Source organism: Loxodonta africana, chromosome 9 (genome assembly GCF_030014295.1).
Source record: "Loxodonta africana isolate mLoxAfr1 chromosome 9, mLoxAfr1.hap2, whole genome shotgun sequence".
Lineage (NCBI taxonomy): Eukaryota > Metazoa > Chordata > Mammalia > Proboscidea > Elephantidae > Loxodonta > Loxodonta africana.
In genome coordinates this window covers 119,476,861-119,495,510 of record NC_087350.1, presented here as the reverse complement: position 1 = coordinate 119,495,510, position 18,650 = coordinate 119,476,861, and the positions used below count along the sequence as shown (strand labels likewise).

At 55.4% G+C, this 18,650-nt stretch overlaps 1 protein-coding gene across 4 annotated transcripts in view; it reads left to right on the top strand.

Annotated features, from left to right (window-relative positions):
- VAV2 (vav guanine nucleotide exchange factor 2) overlaps nucleotides 1–18,650 on the top strand; it is a 210,219-nt gene that overhangs the window by 102,108 nt on the left and 89,461 nt on the right. For all 4 annotated transcript variants that reach the window (XM_064290621.1, XM_064290623.1, XM_064290622.1 and 1 more), the window contains exon 3: nucleotides 2,614–2,672. In XM_064290621.1, coding sequence (XP_064146691.1) covers nucleotides 2,614–2,672 — 59 coding nt within the window. The remainder of the gene's footprint in view (nucleotides 1–2,613; nucleotides 2,673–18,650) is intronic.

Sequence of the window (18,650 nt, the reverse complement as noted above, 5' to 3'; positions counted from 1 at the left end):
TGGCCCCGAGCTTTCCTCTTCCTGCCCACACAACCAGGATGCAGCCGCCCCGGCAGACACAGGACAGGGCACCTCTGCACAGCTGGCTGGAGCCCACTGCCGGTTTCCTGTGTGTGGGCCAAGTTAAACTCCGTTCAAGGAGCTGCCTGTCTCTCGAGGAGGTGAACCGGAGCTGAGCGCTTCACAAATCGCCAGTGACAGTTCCCATCCTGGAGCAGGGCAGCTGCCAGCTCAGGGCTGTGGGTTATGACAGCTACAGAGATGGCTCTGTGTCCTGGCCGTGACCTGCTCATGATGGGTAGGGCCTCTTTCTTGGTTCGTACCTCTATGAAATGAGGCATTTGCCCTAAGTCTGGATTGGCAAACCGTCCATCTCCCATGCCAGCATCAACTGGCTGCTGGTACCTGTGAGCACTCACCTGCGAGGGGTCCCATCTGTGCCTGGCTCATTGGGGAAGTGTGAACCAGTCCATGAGCGATGTCTGCTGCAGAAAGCATGGGGGGTTTGGGTTATGAGCCCTAGAGTTGTCTGTTTGGACTGGGTGACCCAGGAGCTCGCCGAGTTCTGACTTCTTTGGAATCTATGAAAGCGCTGTGAGGATGTACAGAATATTTTGTTCTCCCAAAGTATTTAGGCCTCTTAAACCTGAGCACAACAGCCACAGCCAAGTTGCTCATTCTTTGTGAAAGGCCCCTTGGACACACGAGTGCCAGAGCTACGTACAGCTGGCCAGCTGCAGAATGGGCCAGTCGAGTCTCGTCTGCAGAACCCCATAAGAACCATGTCATTCCAAGATTCATAGCTTCTGTGAGTCCTGGGCACTGAAACCTGACCACTCAGAGGAAGACGGTGCACAGCAGGCCACTGGCCGGCCAGCTCTTCTGTCTCCCCAGCTGTACAAAAGGCCCTTCTGTACGGTTTGGAGAAGTAAAACGGCTGTAAAGGGGGTCTCAGGATGTGTCACAGAGGGTGGCCTTGGGCAGCTGACCTGGCCTCACTCTTGCCCATCTGCCAGATGCACGCGACGGAGCCGGCCTGGTGGGGCTGTGAGGAGACGCCCTGGCCAGGGACATGGACAGCCCACCGGGCCAGCTGCTGGGAGGGCATCCCAGCATGGATTCAGCCAGTGGTTGCTGGGGGTCATTGTCTTGTTACCTGTCCCAACACACACGGGCACATACATGCACACACATGAACATGATTCACATACACACAAGCACAAATGCACGCACATGTGAAATCGCATGCACACATGTACACACATGCATACTCATGAGCACACACACAAAGGTATGCTCATGTGAACTTGTGTGCACACATGCACATACATGGACACACATGAACTGCATGCATGTACACAAACTCACACGCACACGTGCACACACATGTGAACTTACACGTGCATGTATGCAGGAACTCACGCAGCACAGATGCATACATGTGAACGTACACATGCATGTGCACACACGTGAACTCATGCATACACGTGAACTTGCACCCACACGTACACCTGTACACACGTGCACATGTGGACTCACACACACGGACATATGTAAACTTGCACTCATACATGTACACATACACTCACGTCCACATGCGTGCACACACTGACAGCTCAAAGGCCGGCTCTGGTCGGCATCCTCGTGCATGGTGTCTGGCACGGTTTGCGCCTCCAAGTCCTGTTGAGTGAATGGTGAACAGTTTCTTGTTACTTCTTGGATGTGTCGTGCTCTCTGTGCCTGAGTCAGCCACCTCCCTCTCCCCTGCCTTAGTTTCCCCATAATCGGGAGCCTCTGGGCCTCCCTGCCTGCTTGCTGCCTGCTATTTGAAGATATGTAGAGCCGTTGCTCTGGGCCTTTTGAAGCCTGAGGGCAGGTGAGTCCTGTGAGTACAGAGGCGGCTGGCCAAAACGAAGGCAGGAAGAGAGCGGCAGCTGCTTATCTGCTGGGCGTTCCTGACTTTCATTCTGACGTGTTGTCAGACTGGGGGACTCCCCTGAGCCCTCGTGGTGCAGCACTGAACTGATACTCAGCTTTCCTGGCCCTTCGAGGGAGCTGGGCATTGTTCATATGGTCACAAAGAGACAGGGACAGGGATTAGTGTGTGGGCCTGCGCTGTGCCTCTTGCTCCTGTGTGCCTTTGGACAAGCCACTTTACCTCTCCGACCTCCATTTTCCCATCTCTAAAATGGGTCACTACCTCCTGTCAACATGACTTGCTATTTAACATGCAGTGACTTTCTAAGCAGCAACACTTTGCCACGTGGCCTCAGTGGGGCTCCCAGCAGCTGTGCCTTAGGTCTTTGGGGTGAGCCGTGTCTCAGGGCAAGAATGAGACTTGGGGTGTGGTTACCCTGTGCAGGATGTGGAGGGCAGGGGTTGCAGCTGAGACTCGCTCCTCTCCAGGCCCTGTGCCGGGAGCACGGAAGCTCTCAGCAAATATCAGTGCATTGAAATGACGGCTTTCGCACAGTGAGCGCAAAACAGGCATCTAGCCTAGAACAGGTTATACTGTTTTCCCCTGAGATGAAACATGCTTAGTTTAGTTCCCTGCCCCTCCAAAGCACTGTATTTCCGTGTTGTGACGACTCCTGGTCTCCTTTGTCTCCCCAGGTCATCTCGGCCGTGTCCAGGCTCTCTCTGCACAGCATCGCACAGAACAAAGGCATCAGGTGAGCGTCCGTGCACGTCGCCACGTGCGGCCCAGTCCCATTGCCACAGATCAGGCACAGGGGTTTTAAGCAAACGCCCCTTGCCTGGGACTGGATCGCGCGTTTTTACCTGCGTTGCTGAGCTGCCGGCTGGCTGCGGCCGCTGGGGCGGGGAGGAGGACGAGGCCTCAGCTCACACCAGGAAAATCGTGTAAGCGTGTTACTGATGGCTGTGAAATCTCTTTTGATTTAGGTAATAAGATCAGCAAATTAATTCTTCCCCAGACCGTTGCCTACCTAAACGCGCTCTCCACGTGATGCGTGGGAGGGACAAGGGAGCCAGGCTCTTGTGTAGTTGGGGGGCCAGAGCTTGGAGCCGCGCCGGATGGGCTGCGGGGCCCGGGGAGGGGGTCTGGGAGGAGCCCATGGAGGTTCCCCACTTGCGCTGTTAATTCTGCTTGGATTTATCGTGAGTTTAGTCTGAGATTCCCGTGCCCCAACGGCTGGGCCCATCTGCCCCGTTGAGGGCACAGGCGGGCGGGGCGGGGGAGGCACCCCAAAGAGACCGTTATTGTGGATGCTGACTCAGAGCAGAGATCTAAACAGGGACCTAAGTCCAGATCAGGCAGGGGGATGAGAATAGGAGCTGGGAATGCTCCCGGAAGACACGTGTGTGGGTGAGAGGCTTGGGGTGTCAGAGTGGACGGGGAGCACAGCTGGCACAGTCATGTGCAGGGCCTGAATTTGAAGGGTCCTCACCCTGATGCTGTCCGTGGGCTGCTATCCGTGGGACACTGCCTGTACCAGGGCCCCCAGACGGTGGTACCAGCTGCACTGGGCCGCTGTGACAAAGTACCGCATCTTGAGTGACTTAGACAACAGAAATGCATTCCCTTGAAGCTCCGGAGGCCGGAAGTCTGAAGTCAGGCGTGGGCTTCCTTCCTTGCTTCTTCCGGCTTCTGTGGCCCCACACGTTCCTTGGCTTGTGGCTGAATCGCTCTGGCCTCGTCTCCATCTTCACGTGGTGTCTTGTCTTCTGTCTTCTCCCATTCTCTTCTGAGGACGTTTTCGTTGGATTTGGGGACCCACCTGAATAACCCAGGCTGATCACATCTTGAGAGCGTTCACTTCCCTACACCCTCAAAGATCCTTTTTCCAAGTACAGCCACAGTCACAGGTTCCAGGGATTAGGATGTGAACCTTTTTGGGGGACCACCATTCACCCCCACACACCAGTTCACAGAGTCACCGGGCAGATGCATACATTAGTGAAGCCACTGGGACCTCCTGTTGTTGGGTTCTCAGAGGATTTAGAAATGCCTTTGAGCTGAGATTTTTTTTTTTTTTTTTTTGGTTTTGTTTCATTTTTAATCCTACTTTTAGAATATGCTATTAAATTTTTTTAAATAAATATTAAACCTATAGAAAAATATAATATCTGGGGTATATAACAACAAAACAGCCCCCCTGTACCTACCACCCAGCTTATATTCTAAAACATTCTGAATACCGTTGAGGCCCCCCCAGCTATATGGTCTGTTTTTTTAAGATAGCTGTTCAACTTGATGGCAGTGGGTTTGGTTTTTGGTTTATTGTAAGGCCTGTGACAGGAACTTTCTAAAAATGTTTAATTAAAAAAAAAAAAAGTGTGTTGTTTTTGGGTACAAAGAAAAGATGTGTTTTTTTCCCAGAAACATTCTGGCAGCCGCCACCAGGGCTAAGCTCTTTGTTTCTCAGCATCTCATAACATAATTAATTAGCAGAAGGTTTTTAGTTTTTTCAAATCCTTTCCTTTTTGAAAACGCACAAATCAAGCCTGCAGCCCCGAGGAGCCTCTCCCTCATCCCTCTCCCGGCTGGGTAGAAGTCCCGAGCTCCTTTAAAAAATGATCATTTTCACAACCCCTGCACTTTGTATAATGAGCTGTTTTTCCATAAAAGCCTCAATTATGCTTCCCAGAGGCTGAGGAATGGAGACTTCATCCATGATTGCCCCCCTGGTGCTGGCGGGGAGCTTGGAAGCGGGGGTCCATGGCAAGTGGTCCGGTTGGTGTGGGAGGACCTGGGTCCTTCCTTGTGCACGGTCAGAAACTTGCTGTCTGGATCGAGGGGTATCCTGGTTTGGGGCTGTAAAGCTCTAAATGGCTGAGAGGGAGGAGATGCTGAAGGATGAGGCTGTCTATGGTCAAAGCCGAAAGGTGAGGCCAAGGCACCCTCAGCCCTGGCGGTCAGGTCAGTCTTCGAAGGATGCCTCTGTCATCCACTTGACGTTAGGCAGGGATGCTCTCGGATCCTCTGTCTCTTCTTCTGTAGGTTGGGAAGTTCCCTCACCTTGCAAGATTCCTGTGAGGCTAAAGCGTGCTAAGTGAGCTCCCTAAGTGAGCCCCACTGGCTGTTAGCCGGTGTAGTGGAGCTGAATGACGTCCTCCAGAAAGATACATCCATCTTCTCAACCCCCTGAACCTGTGAATGTGACCTTATTTGGAATAAGGGTCTCTTCAGATGTCATTACTTAAGGCTCTCGAGATGACATCATCCTGGATTAGCCGGGTGGTCCGTAAATCCAATGACAGGTATCCTTATAAGAGAAAGAAGAGGGGAGACGCAGAAGAGCCATGCGAAGAAGGAGCAGAGATTGGAGTGGTGTGGCCACAAGCCAAGGAATGCTGGGGCCACCAGAAGTTGGGAGAGACGAGGAAGGACCTTCCCCTAGAGCCTCCAGAGGGAGTGCGGCCCTGCCAAACATGGCAACTGAGAATTTCTGGCATCCAGAGCTGTGAGAGGATCATCCTGGGTTGTTGTAAGCCACAGTGTGTATGGTGATGAGTTACGGCAGCTGGGGCATTGGCTCTTTTGCGGCATTCTCCACACCTGTCAGTCCACTGAAGATTTGTGTTTCTGGGAGTGAGAAGGGGTGAGGGTGATGAGGAGCGGTTAAGTACTTGCAGGCGTTTGTGCCCTTTATGCCTGTGGTCACCCCTCTGCCCCAGTGAGCCCGCCCTGTGGATACTGCAGTTATCCAGCACAGCGGTTGTGAGAGGGTCGTCTCTGAGCAGGCTCAAAGGTGGGGTCCGGGGTGCGGGCCCAGTGCAGGCAGAAGGGGCAGTGAGGGTGTCTGGGGGGCATGAACTCTATGAGTTGTACTCTGTGGCATCTGGGGGGCTTCCTGGAGCTGCAGTTGGCCTGTGAAATGTCCCCCAGGTTCCTGAGAACATCTGAGACAGAGGTCCTATCCCATTTGCCATCTCTCTTGGAACAAACGTGCAGCTCCCCTGGGCCCCCAGCCCCTCCCAGCCTCTCTGGGACCCTGTGGGCTCACAGGAACCCGTTCCAGCATGTGCCGTTTCTGCCCCATCAGGTGACACCGAAACTGTGGCTCAGAGAGGGAAGGGCCCCCTCCACACTGCCCAGTGGGAGGTGGCCGCTTAGAGTGGCCTTGGGGTCCCTTCACCACAGTGCATCCTGCCTGTTTGTGTTACCCCAAAATTCCATTTCAGTAGTTAATTTGAGGTGCCAGGGGACCAACTAGTTGGAGCCCTGGCAGCGCAGTGGTTAAGAACTTGGCTACTAACCAAAAGGTCAGCAGTTTGAGTCCACTAGCTGCTCCATGGAAACCCTACGGGCCAGTTCTACCCTGTCCTATAGGGCTGTTAGGAGTCAGAATCGATTCAATGGCAATGGGTTTGGTTTGATTTTGGGGGCCATCGGCTTGGTGTATTCCTTCAATCTAAGAGACCCCAGCCCCATTTGAGAGGAGCCAGGCCTGGCTGGCCTGAGTCCTGAGCTAATGAACAGCACAGGGCGGGTAGGGCAGGGTCAGGCTGGGAGAAACTGGACGTCTCCCAGTCTCAGCCAGAACGTCCTTCTTTAATTTGAAGCGAATTCTCAGAATAACAGACACACCCGTGTCCAAATCTAAGTGCGACAGAACATTCCGGAGCTAAGGATAAATGCCTCACATACTGCTGGTGGCTTTGGAGAACCGCTTCTGTATTTTCCCCATCTGTGGGAGTGGTGGGCTGCAGTGGGCAGACCTTCGCTCCACAGATAACGGGCAGCTGAACCTTCCAACGTGGGGCTGACGTTGGGAGAAGCTGGTGCTGATGTGAGCAACAGGCCAAAGGCCGAGGCTGGCTCTCCATCTTTTCTTCCCTTCAAGCCTGCCCAGATCCTCTGCTCAGGTAACTAGAACATTCGTCGCACAGTGGGCCAGGGTCTGTGTCCGTGACTTCCACCCCCTAAACCTTGCATTGCCTTCTGGAATCACCTAGAAGGTGCTGAGTACCCTTGAAGTGAGATGTCCCAGTCGGAGGCCTGGCAGTGGGCTCCGGGGGTACTTCGGTGTGCCGTGCATTTTTCTAGGGAGGACAGCAGTGTTCTTAGAGTGTCAAAGGGCCCGACTGGGGTCTTTTCCTGCCTGGTCCCGCCTCTGCTCCCCCAAGAGTGTCTGTATTTGAAGGCCTCCATGACTCCCTACTCTGGACCCGTCCCCCACCTGCCCTTGGTGGGTAACCCAGGGTTGTGCCAGCTCAGTGAGGCATGATGTCAGGTTAAGCAGGAGCTCCCCTCTCGGACACAATGTCTCTAGCTCTCTCCGTTGTCCCCCATCCAGGCTGGCGATACCCCTTTTCACATGTGGCGCTGCGTGGCTCTCACAAGAGAGGCAATTTGGACGGGATGCAGCAGTGTTCATATGCTCAGCAGTGCTTCCTGCCAGGAACGCGGCTCTAATCTCCCCACCTGGTGACATCCGTTATGGCGGCTTCTGTCCAGGCGGGCTCGCTGTGGGACAGGCTCGCAGAAGGGCCAGGCTTCCCAGCCAGCCTGAGCGGACAGCCTTTCTTTCTCTCCTTTCATTGCAATAACAGAGTCGCACCTTCTGCGTAGGCAGTGGGAGGGGAGAAATTGGAAGACATTAAGTTCCTTCCCAGGATGGGAGGTCAGAGAGGCCCTCTTTGAATTGCTGGTGTCCCGGTGGTGGCCCGGCTCCCCCAGTGCTCCTGGGCCCATGTGGCCAGCTCTCTGAGGGTTGGGGGTGGGCTTACACGTGGCTGTCACAGGGTCACCAGGGCTCCATTGAGCTTTTCCTGCCCTGGATCCCATCCCACACCTGCCCTGGTTGGTGACACAGGCCAGTGCCAGCTCAGTGGGGGATGGCTTCAGGCTAAGCAGGGGCCCCAGCCTGGCTCCGCCGCCCCTCGTGCCCACTGCCTCGTGCTTCAGTGTCCTGTTCCTCCGTCTCCGGGGTCACCTGGGCCCTCAGTGGGCCTCCAGGCACAGGCAGGAGAACTGTGGTAGATGGTGCTTGTGCACGTGTGTGTCTATGTGTGTGAGTCAGGGTGGGGAGGTTGTGTGTGTGAGTCTGGGTGTATGAGTATATGTGGTATGTGTGTATGTTGTGTTTGTGTGTGTATGTGTCAGTTTGGAGGGGTTGTGTGTGCATCTGTGTGTGTGTATGTTGTCTCTGTGTGTATGTCAGATTGGTGGGGTTGTGTGTTTGAGTGTGTGTTGTGTATATGTGTGCGTGTGTCAGGTTGGGAGGGTTGTGTGTGTATATGTGTGTGCAAGTGTGTGTGTTGTGTATATGTGTCAGGTAGAGAGGGTTGTATGAGTGTGTGTGTAGGTGTATTTGTGTGTGTGTGTGTGTTCAGGCCCTTCACCTGGATGCCTGAGCTGACAAGCGGACTCCCAGCCTCCCCTCAGTTGCTGCACTTGGGCAGGGTGGATTATCCAATAAGCAACATAAGCACAGTGCTTACCTTGTTTACCAGATCATGTGTAGTGAACAATTTCACGTTTTTTTCCCCACATGAGAGATTCTGCTTCTGGGTACGAGTGACATCTGTCTCTCTCCCAGTCCCACAGCACCTTCCTACAAAATCGAGGCCTCTTTTGAAATTTACGGTCCCTGACAGGTGCAGTAACCCAGTAAACAAGGTAAGCACGGTCTTGCTTGTGCTTACTTATTAATCTGTAGTGAACAATTTCCCTTCCTTTCCTCTTCCTCCTTCCATCTCTCCTTCCCTCCTTCCCTCCCTCTCTTCCTCCTTCCTCTCTTCCTCCCTCCGCCTGTTCCCTCTCTCCCATTCACCCTCCCTCCCTCCCACCCCCTTCTAGGACATGAACTCCTGGTGGGATGGTCTCAGTGTGGCACTGCAGGGTCACCTGGCTGCAGGCTCTGGCCTGGCAGCGTGGGTTTGGGCCCGTCTGCTCCCCAGCACGCGGTAGGCGCCGACAGTGGAGAGTAGACGTGTGAACGCAACTTTGCCTGCTGGGTGAGACACTGGGCTGTTTCCTCAACCTACAAGTCCCAACATCATCATCGGTAAAGTCCGGGTTGACGGCACAACCCTTCTCTGGGTTGTCGCGACAATTCAGGTGTCATGAAACTCTCAGCACAGGACCTGGCATGTAGCAGACCCTCAAAAACCGTGGAGCCACCTCTCTGGCCTCAGTTTCCTCATTTGCAGGTGGAAGGGTCTCCCTCACCCACCTTGTTGGAGGAGGCCATGGGGGCTTAAAGGAGGGCATGTGTCTGGAACCTTCTGCATGGAAAATGCAGTGAGGTGGTCTCCCAATTCTGCGGTCGCGGGGCGTGCAGAGCCCTGCCCGCAAAATCAAGCCTGCGGAGAGCCTGGCATCGCCGTTCTGCCATGAAAAGTGGCTTCCGAAGATGTTAAAGACAAGTGTGTGTCCATGGCTGATGTCTGCTCTGATTTGCAGCTCCCGAGCATCATGCCAACTCCCCCAGGCCCCTTGGGCTGCTTGGGCACCTGGAATTCGGACTCGTTCTTCCTGACACAGCAGCGGACAGACATTTCAGGTGCGCGGCAGCTCGCCTGTCTCGTCAACAAATGTCACTCATGCCAGATGGAGGGAATCTGTGTTGATGGGAGCTGGAATGTGTGCCTCCCCAGGGCTGAAAGTGCATTTACTCGGACAGTGAGACGCGAGAACAGGGCTGGGGGAGCCCCACAGCTTGTGTGTCACCAGGACAGAGCTCACCAGGGCTAGCTGGCTGCATCTCAGAGCCTTTGCCAGCTCCCAGAGTCAGATGCTCACGCCGGAAGGCCTTCAGCCCCCTTCTTCTACAGATGGGGAAACCGAGGCACAGAGGTTGGCACTGTCCTAAGGTCCCAGGCAGGTGGTGTCTCAGGCTGGAGAGTCAGCATCCATCCATTCATTCATTCATTCGTTCATTCATTCATTCGCTGCCTGGTTATGTCAGGCCCTGGGCCAGGAGCTGAGAGACAGTGGGGAACGGGCCAGAGGGGTTGGCCTTGGGGCATTCATGGCCAGTGGGGGGGATGGATCCTGGACCTCGGTCACACTCAGGTGAGCAGGGGTGGGCGAGAGCAGCCAGCAGCCCCCAGGCTCAGGGCTGAGGGTGTAAGCTCAGAGAGACTGGGGCTCGGTTCCTGGCTCTGGCCTGTTGCCTAGTTGGTCTTCAGGGTGGCTTAGCCCTGAGCCCATCTCCCAGGTCATAGGGCTGAGATGCTGGGTGGTGGGGGCTACTGTTCCTTGAACTGGGGACCCCGGAGGGAGGAACGGTCGCCAGGTGTAGTGGGGTGAAGGGTGGCCCCCAAAGGTCATGTGGATGTAGTTAAGAATCTTGAGACAGACCGTCCTGGGTCATCAGTGGATCCTGTGTTCAATGACAAGGGTCCTTAGAAGAGACAGGCCACGTGACGACAGAGCAGAGATGGAGTGATGCAGCCACAAGCCAAGGAATGCCCGGAGCCACCAGAAACTGGAAGAGGCCAGGAAGGGTAGGCGTCCTCCCCTGGAGCTTTCGGCAGGAGCGCGGCCCTGCCCACACCCAGTGGTCTCCAGAGCTGGGGGAGAATAAATGTCCGTTGTAGGCCCCCAGTTTGTAGCACTCTGTTACGGCACCCCCGGAAACAAATCCAGCAAGGAGATGGTTTGGGGAGCAGCAAGCTTGGGGGGACTGTGGGTGTCCTCCAGGGACTGGGGGTGCCAAAACGGCCCTGCCTGAGGCCGACCAACACCCCGGGCACCTCACCCAGCACTCCCCACCCAGGCCCTATAGCCCTAAGGCCTGGTTGCCAAGGATGCTAGTCGGGGCTGGGAGGGGCTGGGGCTGCAGCACGCCCTCGGGTCAGCGTGATGGGGAGGGGACCCTCACTCCGCCTGCCCCATCCTGAGCCGCGCGCAGGGCTGGAACAAGGCCTGCACGCCTGGCCCTAGTCCTGGCACTGAAGCCCTTTCCGCCCCAGCCCTTGCTCTCAGGAGTGGAGACGGTTTCACTCTCCAACAAGCGAAACAAACAAAGGCTGCCGCTTCAGCAAATTTCACTGCTCGCCATGTATTTGGGCAGCTGCTCAGCTTATCGCTGGTTTCCAGAGGCTGAGAGGAAGAGGCTGGCTGTGGTCTGCAGGCAGATACATGCTGCCCGGAGCAGGGGCAGCGTCCACGGCCTGTGGCCGGATGAGGTGGGCAGCTCAGCAGCCTGGCCGAGGTTGGACTCACACTCTACAGACCTGCACTTGGCTCCCCGTGTGGTCAGCAGGGAGGGACCCCTCCGGAGTCTGAGCAACGGCAGAACAGCTGGCTGGGTGAATGGACCGGAGAAACATGGCGAGATCCAGTAGTGGCCACAAAGGAGCACTTTCAGGTGTGTCAAAACATCTGGTTATATGCAGAGTCAGCCTCAGACGAGGCATTGGAGGACGGTCCTTCATAATAAAGGGGCACCCCCCACGTATGCCTCTGTGTCCCACGTCTCCGTCTGTTGCTCTGGTTGGACAAGGGTCTGGGGTGCGAGAAGACCCCCGAGTCTGACATAGAGCAGCAGGGTTGATGCTATGCTCACACTGCCGGCTGCAGGGGGGCCACCAGCTGTGCCCTGCCCATGTCTTTGTCCCTGGTGCCAGTCTGATGGGCAGCCTCCTCAGAACCGAGCTGGCCATCATGGCACGGAGCAGACACAGCAATTTTGCGGTGCCGCTGTGCTGCCTGGGGTCTCGCTCCCTGGGCAGAAGTGTCCGAGCGTCCCGTTGGGCAGGGCCCTGGCAGCCGGGGTGGGGGTGTTTCCTGGAGCCCGGGCAGGCCTCTGGGAAGAGGGCAGAGGGCCCGGAGAGCAAAGAGCAGACGGTGGCTGCCTTGCTTGTTGGGGGCACGGCCCCCACAGATTGCTGGCCTTTCCGCTCCAGGCTGCTGCCCCCAGAGGCTCTGTTACGAGAAGTGTGTTGGGAAATTAAAAATACACTAAGCTTCCCAGCCGCTGAGACGTCGTGCTCCTCTGTAACCAGCAGCTGGTTCTCGCGCCTCCCTCCCCCAGACAGCGGGGTGCCAGCGGCACACCTCCTCTTTCCTGCCCTCCCTCCACTGTTAGGGTTCCCGAAGCAGGGCAGGAACAGTCGGGATAGGATTCGGGGTCCCTCGGGGCTTCTCCTCGGGCGCTCCAGTGTTACCTCCACCCGCCGCTTGCCTTAGAGCTGGCTCCGCCACCCGCTCCCGCACCCCCACTTTGCCTGGGCCTGCTGGGGTGGGTGTCGGGGTTCCCCTAGGGCTACGACAGTGGCTCCTCCTCAGTGCCCACACCACAGACACCCCCATAGGGAGGAGAGAGACCCTCCCTCTTCTACACCGACTTTGGCTTGAGATCCTTGGGGTGGCCCCTTGGCTGCGGTTGTTCAATGAGTTGTGTCGCTCAAAAAGATACGATGAGTCAGCCTGTTACCGGTGAGTGTGACCTTGTTCGAGGACAGGTCAGTAAGGTCAGACTGGAGTAGGTGTGCCCTGACCCTCATCGCTTCTGAGCCGTGTCCTGTAACAGGAGAAGAGACACACACACAGGGGCAAGACCGATGACAGACAGAGATGCTTCTGCGAGCCAAGGAACGCCCGGAAACACCCAGGGCTACCAGGAGACACCGGGAAGACTCTTTCCCTAGAGCAGACAGAGAGAGCGTGGCCTCACAGACACCCTGAATTTGGCCTCCAGGCTCCAGAACTGGGAGAGGAGAAATCTCTGTGATACGTTGTTATAGCAGGCCAAGGAGACTAAGATGGGGAGGTGGGGGCCTGTTGGTCACTGTCTCAGTGACTGATACCATCAGACCCCTCCCCACCTGGCCCCGCACCCCCATCCACTCTGCACCACAGCCACATCACTGGCATGCCCCTCAATGTGCAGGCCAACTTTGCCTCTGCCCACTTTCCTCTCCACTCTGGGTTGTGCCCACACTGGTGAGCACCCTCACCCGCCTGATCGTCTACCAGGCCCCAAGGGAAGCACCCCCACACCATGTCTCCCCATACCTCACAGAACACCTGCAAAGCAGGTAGCCTCTCCTTACTTTACAGTTGAGTTAGCTGATGCTGGGGGGCAAGTCCCTGCCAAGATCATGGGGCTAGGAAGCTTCGCGGCCAGGATTCCAGCCCCAGCCCGTCTGATTCCAGCTGGACTCTGAACTCAAAAGTGAGCTCCAAGCTGGCATACTACCACCTCCTGCGAGAAGCCCTCCTGATTTTCCCCAGGACAGGTGTGCCCTTCTGCCCAGGGCCTCTCTCCTCCTGCCCTCTGCCTTCCTGGCTGCCGGAGTCCTCCAGCCCTACACCACTGCCTTCCTGATGGGATGGGACCTGCTTGGCTCTGAGACAGGGTGCTGCCTGGCGGAGTATGGGGCACAGGCGGGCAGCACAGCTCAGAGCTCCCCCAGTGCACGCCTGTCTGGACTGGGTGGGGCAGTGGGCTGAGAAAAGTAATGCGAACCTGGGTTCGTTTTGACAGTTGGGTCATTTAGCTGGAGGCTCATTTTTATAAGGGAAGCCCTGGTGATCCAAGGCCTTCCAAATTTGAGAGGAAGTGCCAGGAGACTCTTTAGTAAGTAAACGGGCTGTGGGCCCTGCGGCTGCACTGTGATGTGTCTTTAAGGTAGCTGGCTGCCCTGTCCCTGCAGAGCGGAGCCTGTTCTTGCAAAGGGCACGTTGCCCTGTTATTCACTCCCTGAGGGCGGGAGCCATGACTCCTCCCACCCACAAGGCCTTTCCCCTCTCAGCCCCTCCTCCCCCTGACCCCTCACACCTGGTGCACCTGAGCCTGACTGTGTCCCTAATTCTGAGGCTGGGCTTTGGACCAGGAGACAGGCCCAGCAGGGGAGGTGACCTGCCCAGGGTCCACAGGTAGTGTTGCTGCAGGCAGGTGACCAGCTAGCTCCAATTTGCCTGGGATATTCCCCATGTTAGCACTGAAAGTCCCACGTCCCAGGAAATCTGGATGCTTGGTCCCCCTCTGCAGTGCTGGGCCTGGGCCCCTGATGCCGATTCTGCCCCTGTGACCCAGGCTGGCCCAAGGAGGACCTGAGGCCTCTGTCGCTCGGGCCTAAACCCCACTCAGGGCTCTGTGATGCTGCCGGTAAATATGCCTGGTGGTTAACTTTGTAAACCTGTTGCCCTTGAGTCAATTCCGTTTCACAGGGACCCTATAGGACAGAGTAGAACTGCCCCTTTTAGGGTTTCCAGGGCTGTAATCTTTACACAGATACATAGATCAAGAGGCAGTCATTCAAACAGGACAAGGGGATAGTGTGTGGTTTAAAGTCGGGAAATGTGTGCATCAGGCTTGTATCCTTTCACCATACCTATTCAATCTGTATGCTGAGCAAATAGTCCGAGAAGCTGGACTGTATGAAGAAGAACGGGGCATCAGGATTGGAGGAAGACTCATTAACAACCTGAATTATGCAGATGACACAACCTTGCTTGCTGCAAGTGAAGAGGACTTGAAGCATTTACTAATGAAGATCAAAGACCACAGCCTTCAGTATGGATTACACCTCAACATAAAACAAAAATCCTCACAACTGGACCAATGAGCAACATCATGGTAAGTGGAGAAAAGATTGAAGCTGTCAAGGATTTCATTTTACTTGGATCCACAATCAACAGCCATGGAAGCAGCAGTCAAGAAATCAAAAGATGCATTGCATTGGGCAAATCTGCTGCAAAGGACCTCTTTAAAGTGTTGAAGAGCAAAGATGCCACCGTGAAGATAAAGGTGCACTTGATCCAAGCCATGGTGTTTCCAGTTGCCTCGTTGCATGCAAAAGCTGGACGATGAATAAGGAAGGCTGAAGAAAAATTGACACCTTTGAATTATGGTATTGGCAAAGAATATTGAATATACCATGGGCTGCCAAAAGAACGAACAAATCTGTCTTGGAAGAAGTACAGCCAGAGTGTTGCTTAGAAGCAAAGATGGTGAGACTTCATCTCACGTACTTTGGACATGTTATCAGGAGGTATCAGTCCCTGGAGAAGGACATCATGCTTGGGAAGGTAGAAGGCCATCAAAAAAGAGGAAGACCTTCAATGAGATGGATTGACACGGTGGCTGTAATGACCGGCTCAAGCCTAGCAATGATTGTGAGGACGGTGCGGGACCGGGCAGTGTTTCCTTCTGTTGTACGTAGCATTGCTATGAGTTGGAGCCGACTCAACCGCACCTGACAACAACAATCTTTACGGAAGCAGACTTTCACATCTTTCTCCCATGGAGCAGCTGGTGGGTTCAAACTGCTGACCCTTCACTTAGCAGTCAAGCACTTAACCACTGCATCACCAGGACTCCTTGGTTACCTTGTAGGGAGCTCTTTTCTGCTCACCGAGGATCTCATTCCCTTCTCTGTGTACGCTCAGGACCGACTGGGAGGGTTAAGAGGTTGTTCAAGCCCTGAGCACCTGTATCTAAAATGCCATTGGAACGTGGAAAAGTGTTTTGGCTTAGATTCTTGGAGGGATGGCTCCATCATCTGGATAACCGTGTCAGGGCTGAGCACAGGCCCCGGGCCTCATTACCTTCCAGAAGCGAAGCTCTGTTTCTGGGCTGCGTTCTTCAGATGCATTGTGGGAGACGGAGCCCTGTGGTGGGGCGGGGGATCCCAAGACTTGGGGCCAGAGGCCGTGTGGTACTGATCCTGGGTCACTCATGGCAGTGTTGGTGACCATGACACCTTCCAGGTGGGACAGACACCTGGGAGTGGTCCCACTGGGCTGGCTGGAGGAGTTATACTGGAAACTGTCCTTCCTTGAGGCCTTGAAGGGGTGGGGAGGGAGGGTGTTCCCCTGCGTCTGGATTCACAGGGTGCGCTCGAGGGCTCGCAGCAGAAGCACAAGAGTGACTGCATTGTTGGCGTGGGGCTCTGCATAGGGATGTGGGCTAAGCTTCTCTCAGGTTATCCAACAATAGACCATGGTATGCCAGTGGCCGTTGAGTTGACTTGACTCACAATGACCCCATGGGTGTCAGAGTACAACTGCACTCCGTGGGATTTTCAGTGGATGACCTTTTGGAATTAGATCACCAGGCCTTTATTCTGAGGCACCCCGGGTGGACTCCACCTGCCAACCTTTCGGTGAGCAGCCCCAGGGACTCTGGCAGTGTTATCACCACCCCATTCTCTGTTGGGGGTCCAAGGCTCAGCCAGGGTCATGTGGTTTGAACAGCCAGGGATTGAGCCCAGACCTGTCTCCTCCAGGCCTGGCCCTTCTCTCTCTCCTCAGGCCTCCCTGAAATGACAGAGGCAGAGGTGGTGGGTGTGTCTTTGTACAGCCAGCATCCTGGGACTCGGTTCCCAGTGGGGAGCCCAGGGCAGCAGTGTGGGTGCTTGCAGGACATCTGCAGGCACGGGGTCAGTGACGGGAGCACGCGTTCCATGCGGGTTTAGGTGAGGGGGCTGCTGCCCGCCCCGCCCCGGCACCCTGGGGAAGCAAGGCCAGGTTCTGAGTTGCATAGCCCTGAACAATAGACGTTGGCTTAGACATTGCACACAGGGCACTGTCCAGGGTTATGGTTTTCAGCAGATCTTGGAGACGTCCTGCAGGCGAGGAGCAGGGCCTGACTGAGTCACCCCAGAGCTAGGATCAAGCGGCTCCTTCTTTCTGAAGCTGTGCCAGTGGCAGCCGCGGGGGCTGGCTCAGAGTACGTGCCCAATAAACAGAGCAAAGGAACGATGGAGGAAGAATGAGCTATTTGGAAGCAGGAATTCTGCCCCTTCTGCCCTTTGCCCAGGTGTTTGGGCTCAGGTATCCCTTAGCAGGTCCCCACTTCAGGTCTCTGTCCTGTGTGTGGGTGGCTCTGTCTCACCTCAGCACAGGAACTGCTGTTGTCCCTCCCAGACCCAGCCACTTGAGCTGTAGCGGCCGGATGCTGAAACAGACAACTTGGGGGAGGCAAAATATGGAGGTTCTCCTTGAAAAGGCAGTGGTGTGGGCCTTCGTCCCCTGGGGGTGAGGGCATGCTGAGGATGCTTGCCGTGGGTGGGATCAGGTGATGTTGAGAGGCGGTCTGCTGCTGGCCCACATGTTCCTGCCAGGATGTCTCAGGCACCAGCAGCTTTTCTTCTGCTTCCTGTAGGGCCATCCCCTAATTCCCCCGGCGGCGTGAGTGGAACACGTGGCTTCCCTGAAGCCTGGCACAGGGAAATGGATCCTCAGAAAGGGTCTGATGGAAGGAGAGGAACACAGCAGCCCCTGAGGATGGAGGGGGATGCGGCTGGGATGACCGCTTTGGGGGCTTTTGACCCACACTTTCTTGGCAGACTCAGTCTTGTCTTACTTGCCTCTCGTTCTCTTCTCTTTTTGGAGTGAGTTAACTCTGCAGTCTCATGTCTGCCTGCCTTGTTGAGCCAGGGAAGGGGTGGTAGTTGGAGAGACCAGGGACCTGGGCGATCAGCTAGTGTCTGAGGGCAGAGGAGATGGAGCCAGGTTTGTGGCCAAGTGACCAGAGTCACTATCTGCTCCAATCCCCCCCGCCCCCAGACTCTATGTTTCAACTCGAATGTGGCCCTGGAAACTGCTCAGATGCATTCCATGCAAACATGTCTCCCAGTGATAAATCAGCCCATGTTAGAGCCACTCCTGAGGGGAAACTTTAATACCTCCACTTGATTCCTCGTATGCTCTGCTTGAAAGTGCTTCCTCGTATCTAACTTCAGGCCTCCCATTTGTCATAGTTTTGGGGGGAAGGAGTAGCTTGAGAATATCCGATGCTCATCCACCTGTCCACCCATCCATTCACCCAGTAATCCACCCAGCCATCCACCTGTTCTTCTGGCCATCCACTCATCCTCCCAACCACTCACCCACTCACCTACCCATCAATCCACCTATTTACTCATCTACCCATCCCTCAACCCATCTGTCTGTCTGTTTGCCCACAAATCTAACCACTCTCCAAACCTCCTGTCCTCACAGACACATCCATCCACCCACCTGTTCATCCTTCCATCCACCTTTTCCTCCTTCCTGCCTGCCTGTCTGCCTTCCTTTTTTCCTCCTTCCTTCCTGCCTTCCTTCCATTCAGCCATTCTTTCATTCATTCATCCATCCACCCATCTATTCCTGTATGAATATATCTACCCAGCCATCCACTCATCTATTGGCTACCCACTCACCTACTCATTCACCTACCTCTCCATTTATCCCATCCATCCTCTTATCCACCCATGCGTGAATCTAAGTTGAATCTAACTACCTAGCCTTTCATCCCATCCACCCACCTATCCATCCATCCATCCATCCATCCACCCACCCCCCACCCATCCATCCATTCACATACTCATTCACTCTTCATTCCACCCACCTACTTACCCATCTCTCTATCCATCTAGGCCTTCCTATGCCAGGCACTGTGCCAGGTGGTGGTGGACCCAGGCTGATAGGGTGAACCTGCATTCCCACACAAGATGGAGCTTGAATTGGCCTTTGAAGACTGATAGAAATTAGGTGGATGGGGTGGGGGGAGCAGGGAGCTGAAGGCAGAGGAAACTGCATGTGTAAAGGCTGGAGGCAGAAGTGGACATGGGGGGTGCAGGGAGAGTGGACTGAATGGAGGGCAGAGGGCTTGGCAGACCCCCACCGTGCATTCCTGTCTCAGCTCAGAGACATCCCCTGGCAGCTGGGGCACTGAGGCCCTGAGGCCTCCCCTGTAGGCTGCCCCCTTTCCTGCCGTCCCCGCCCTGGCTGTAGCCTGTCT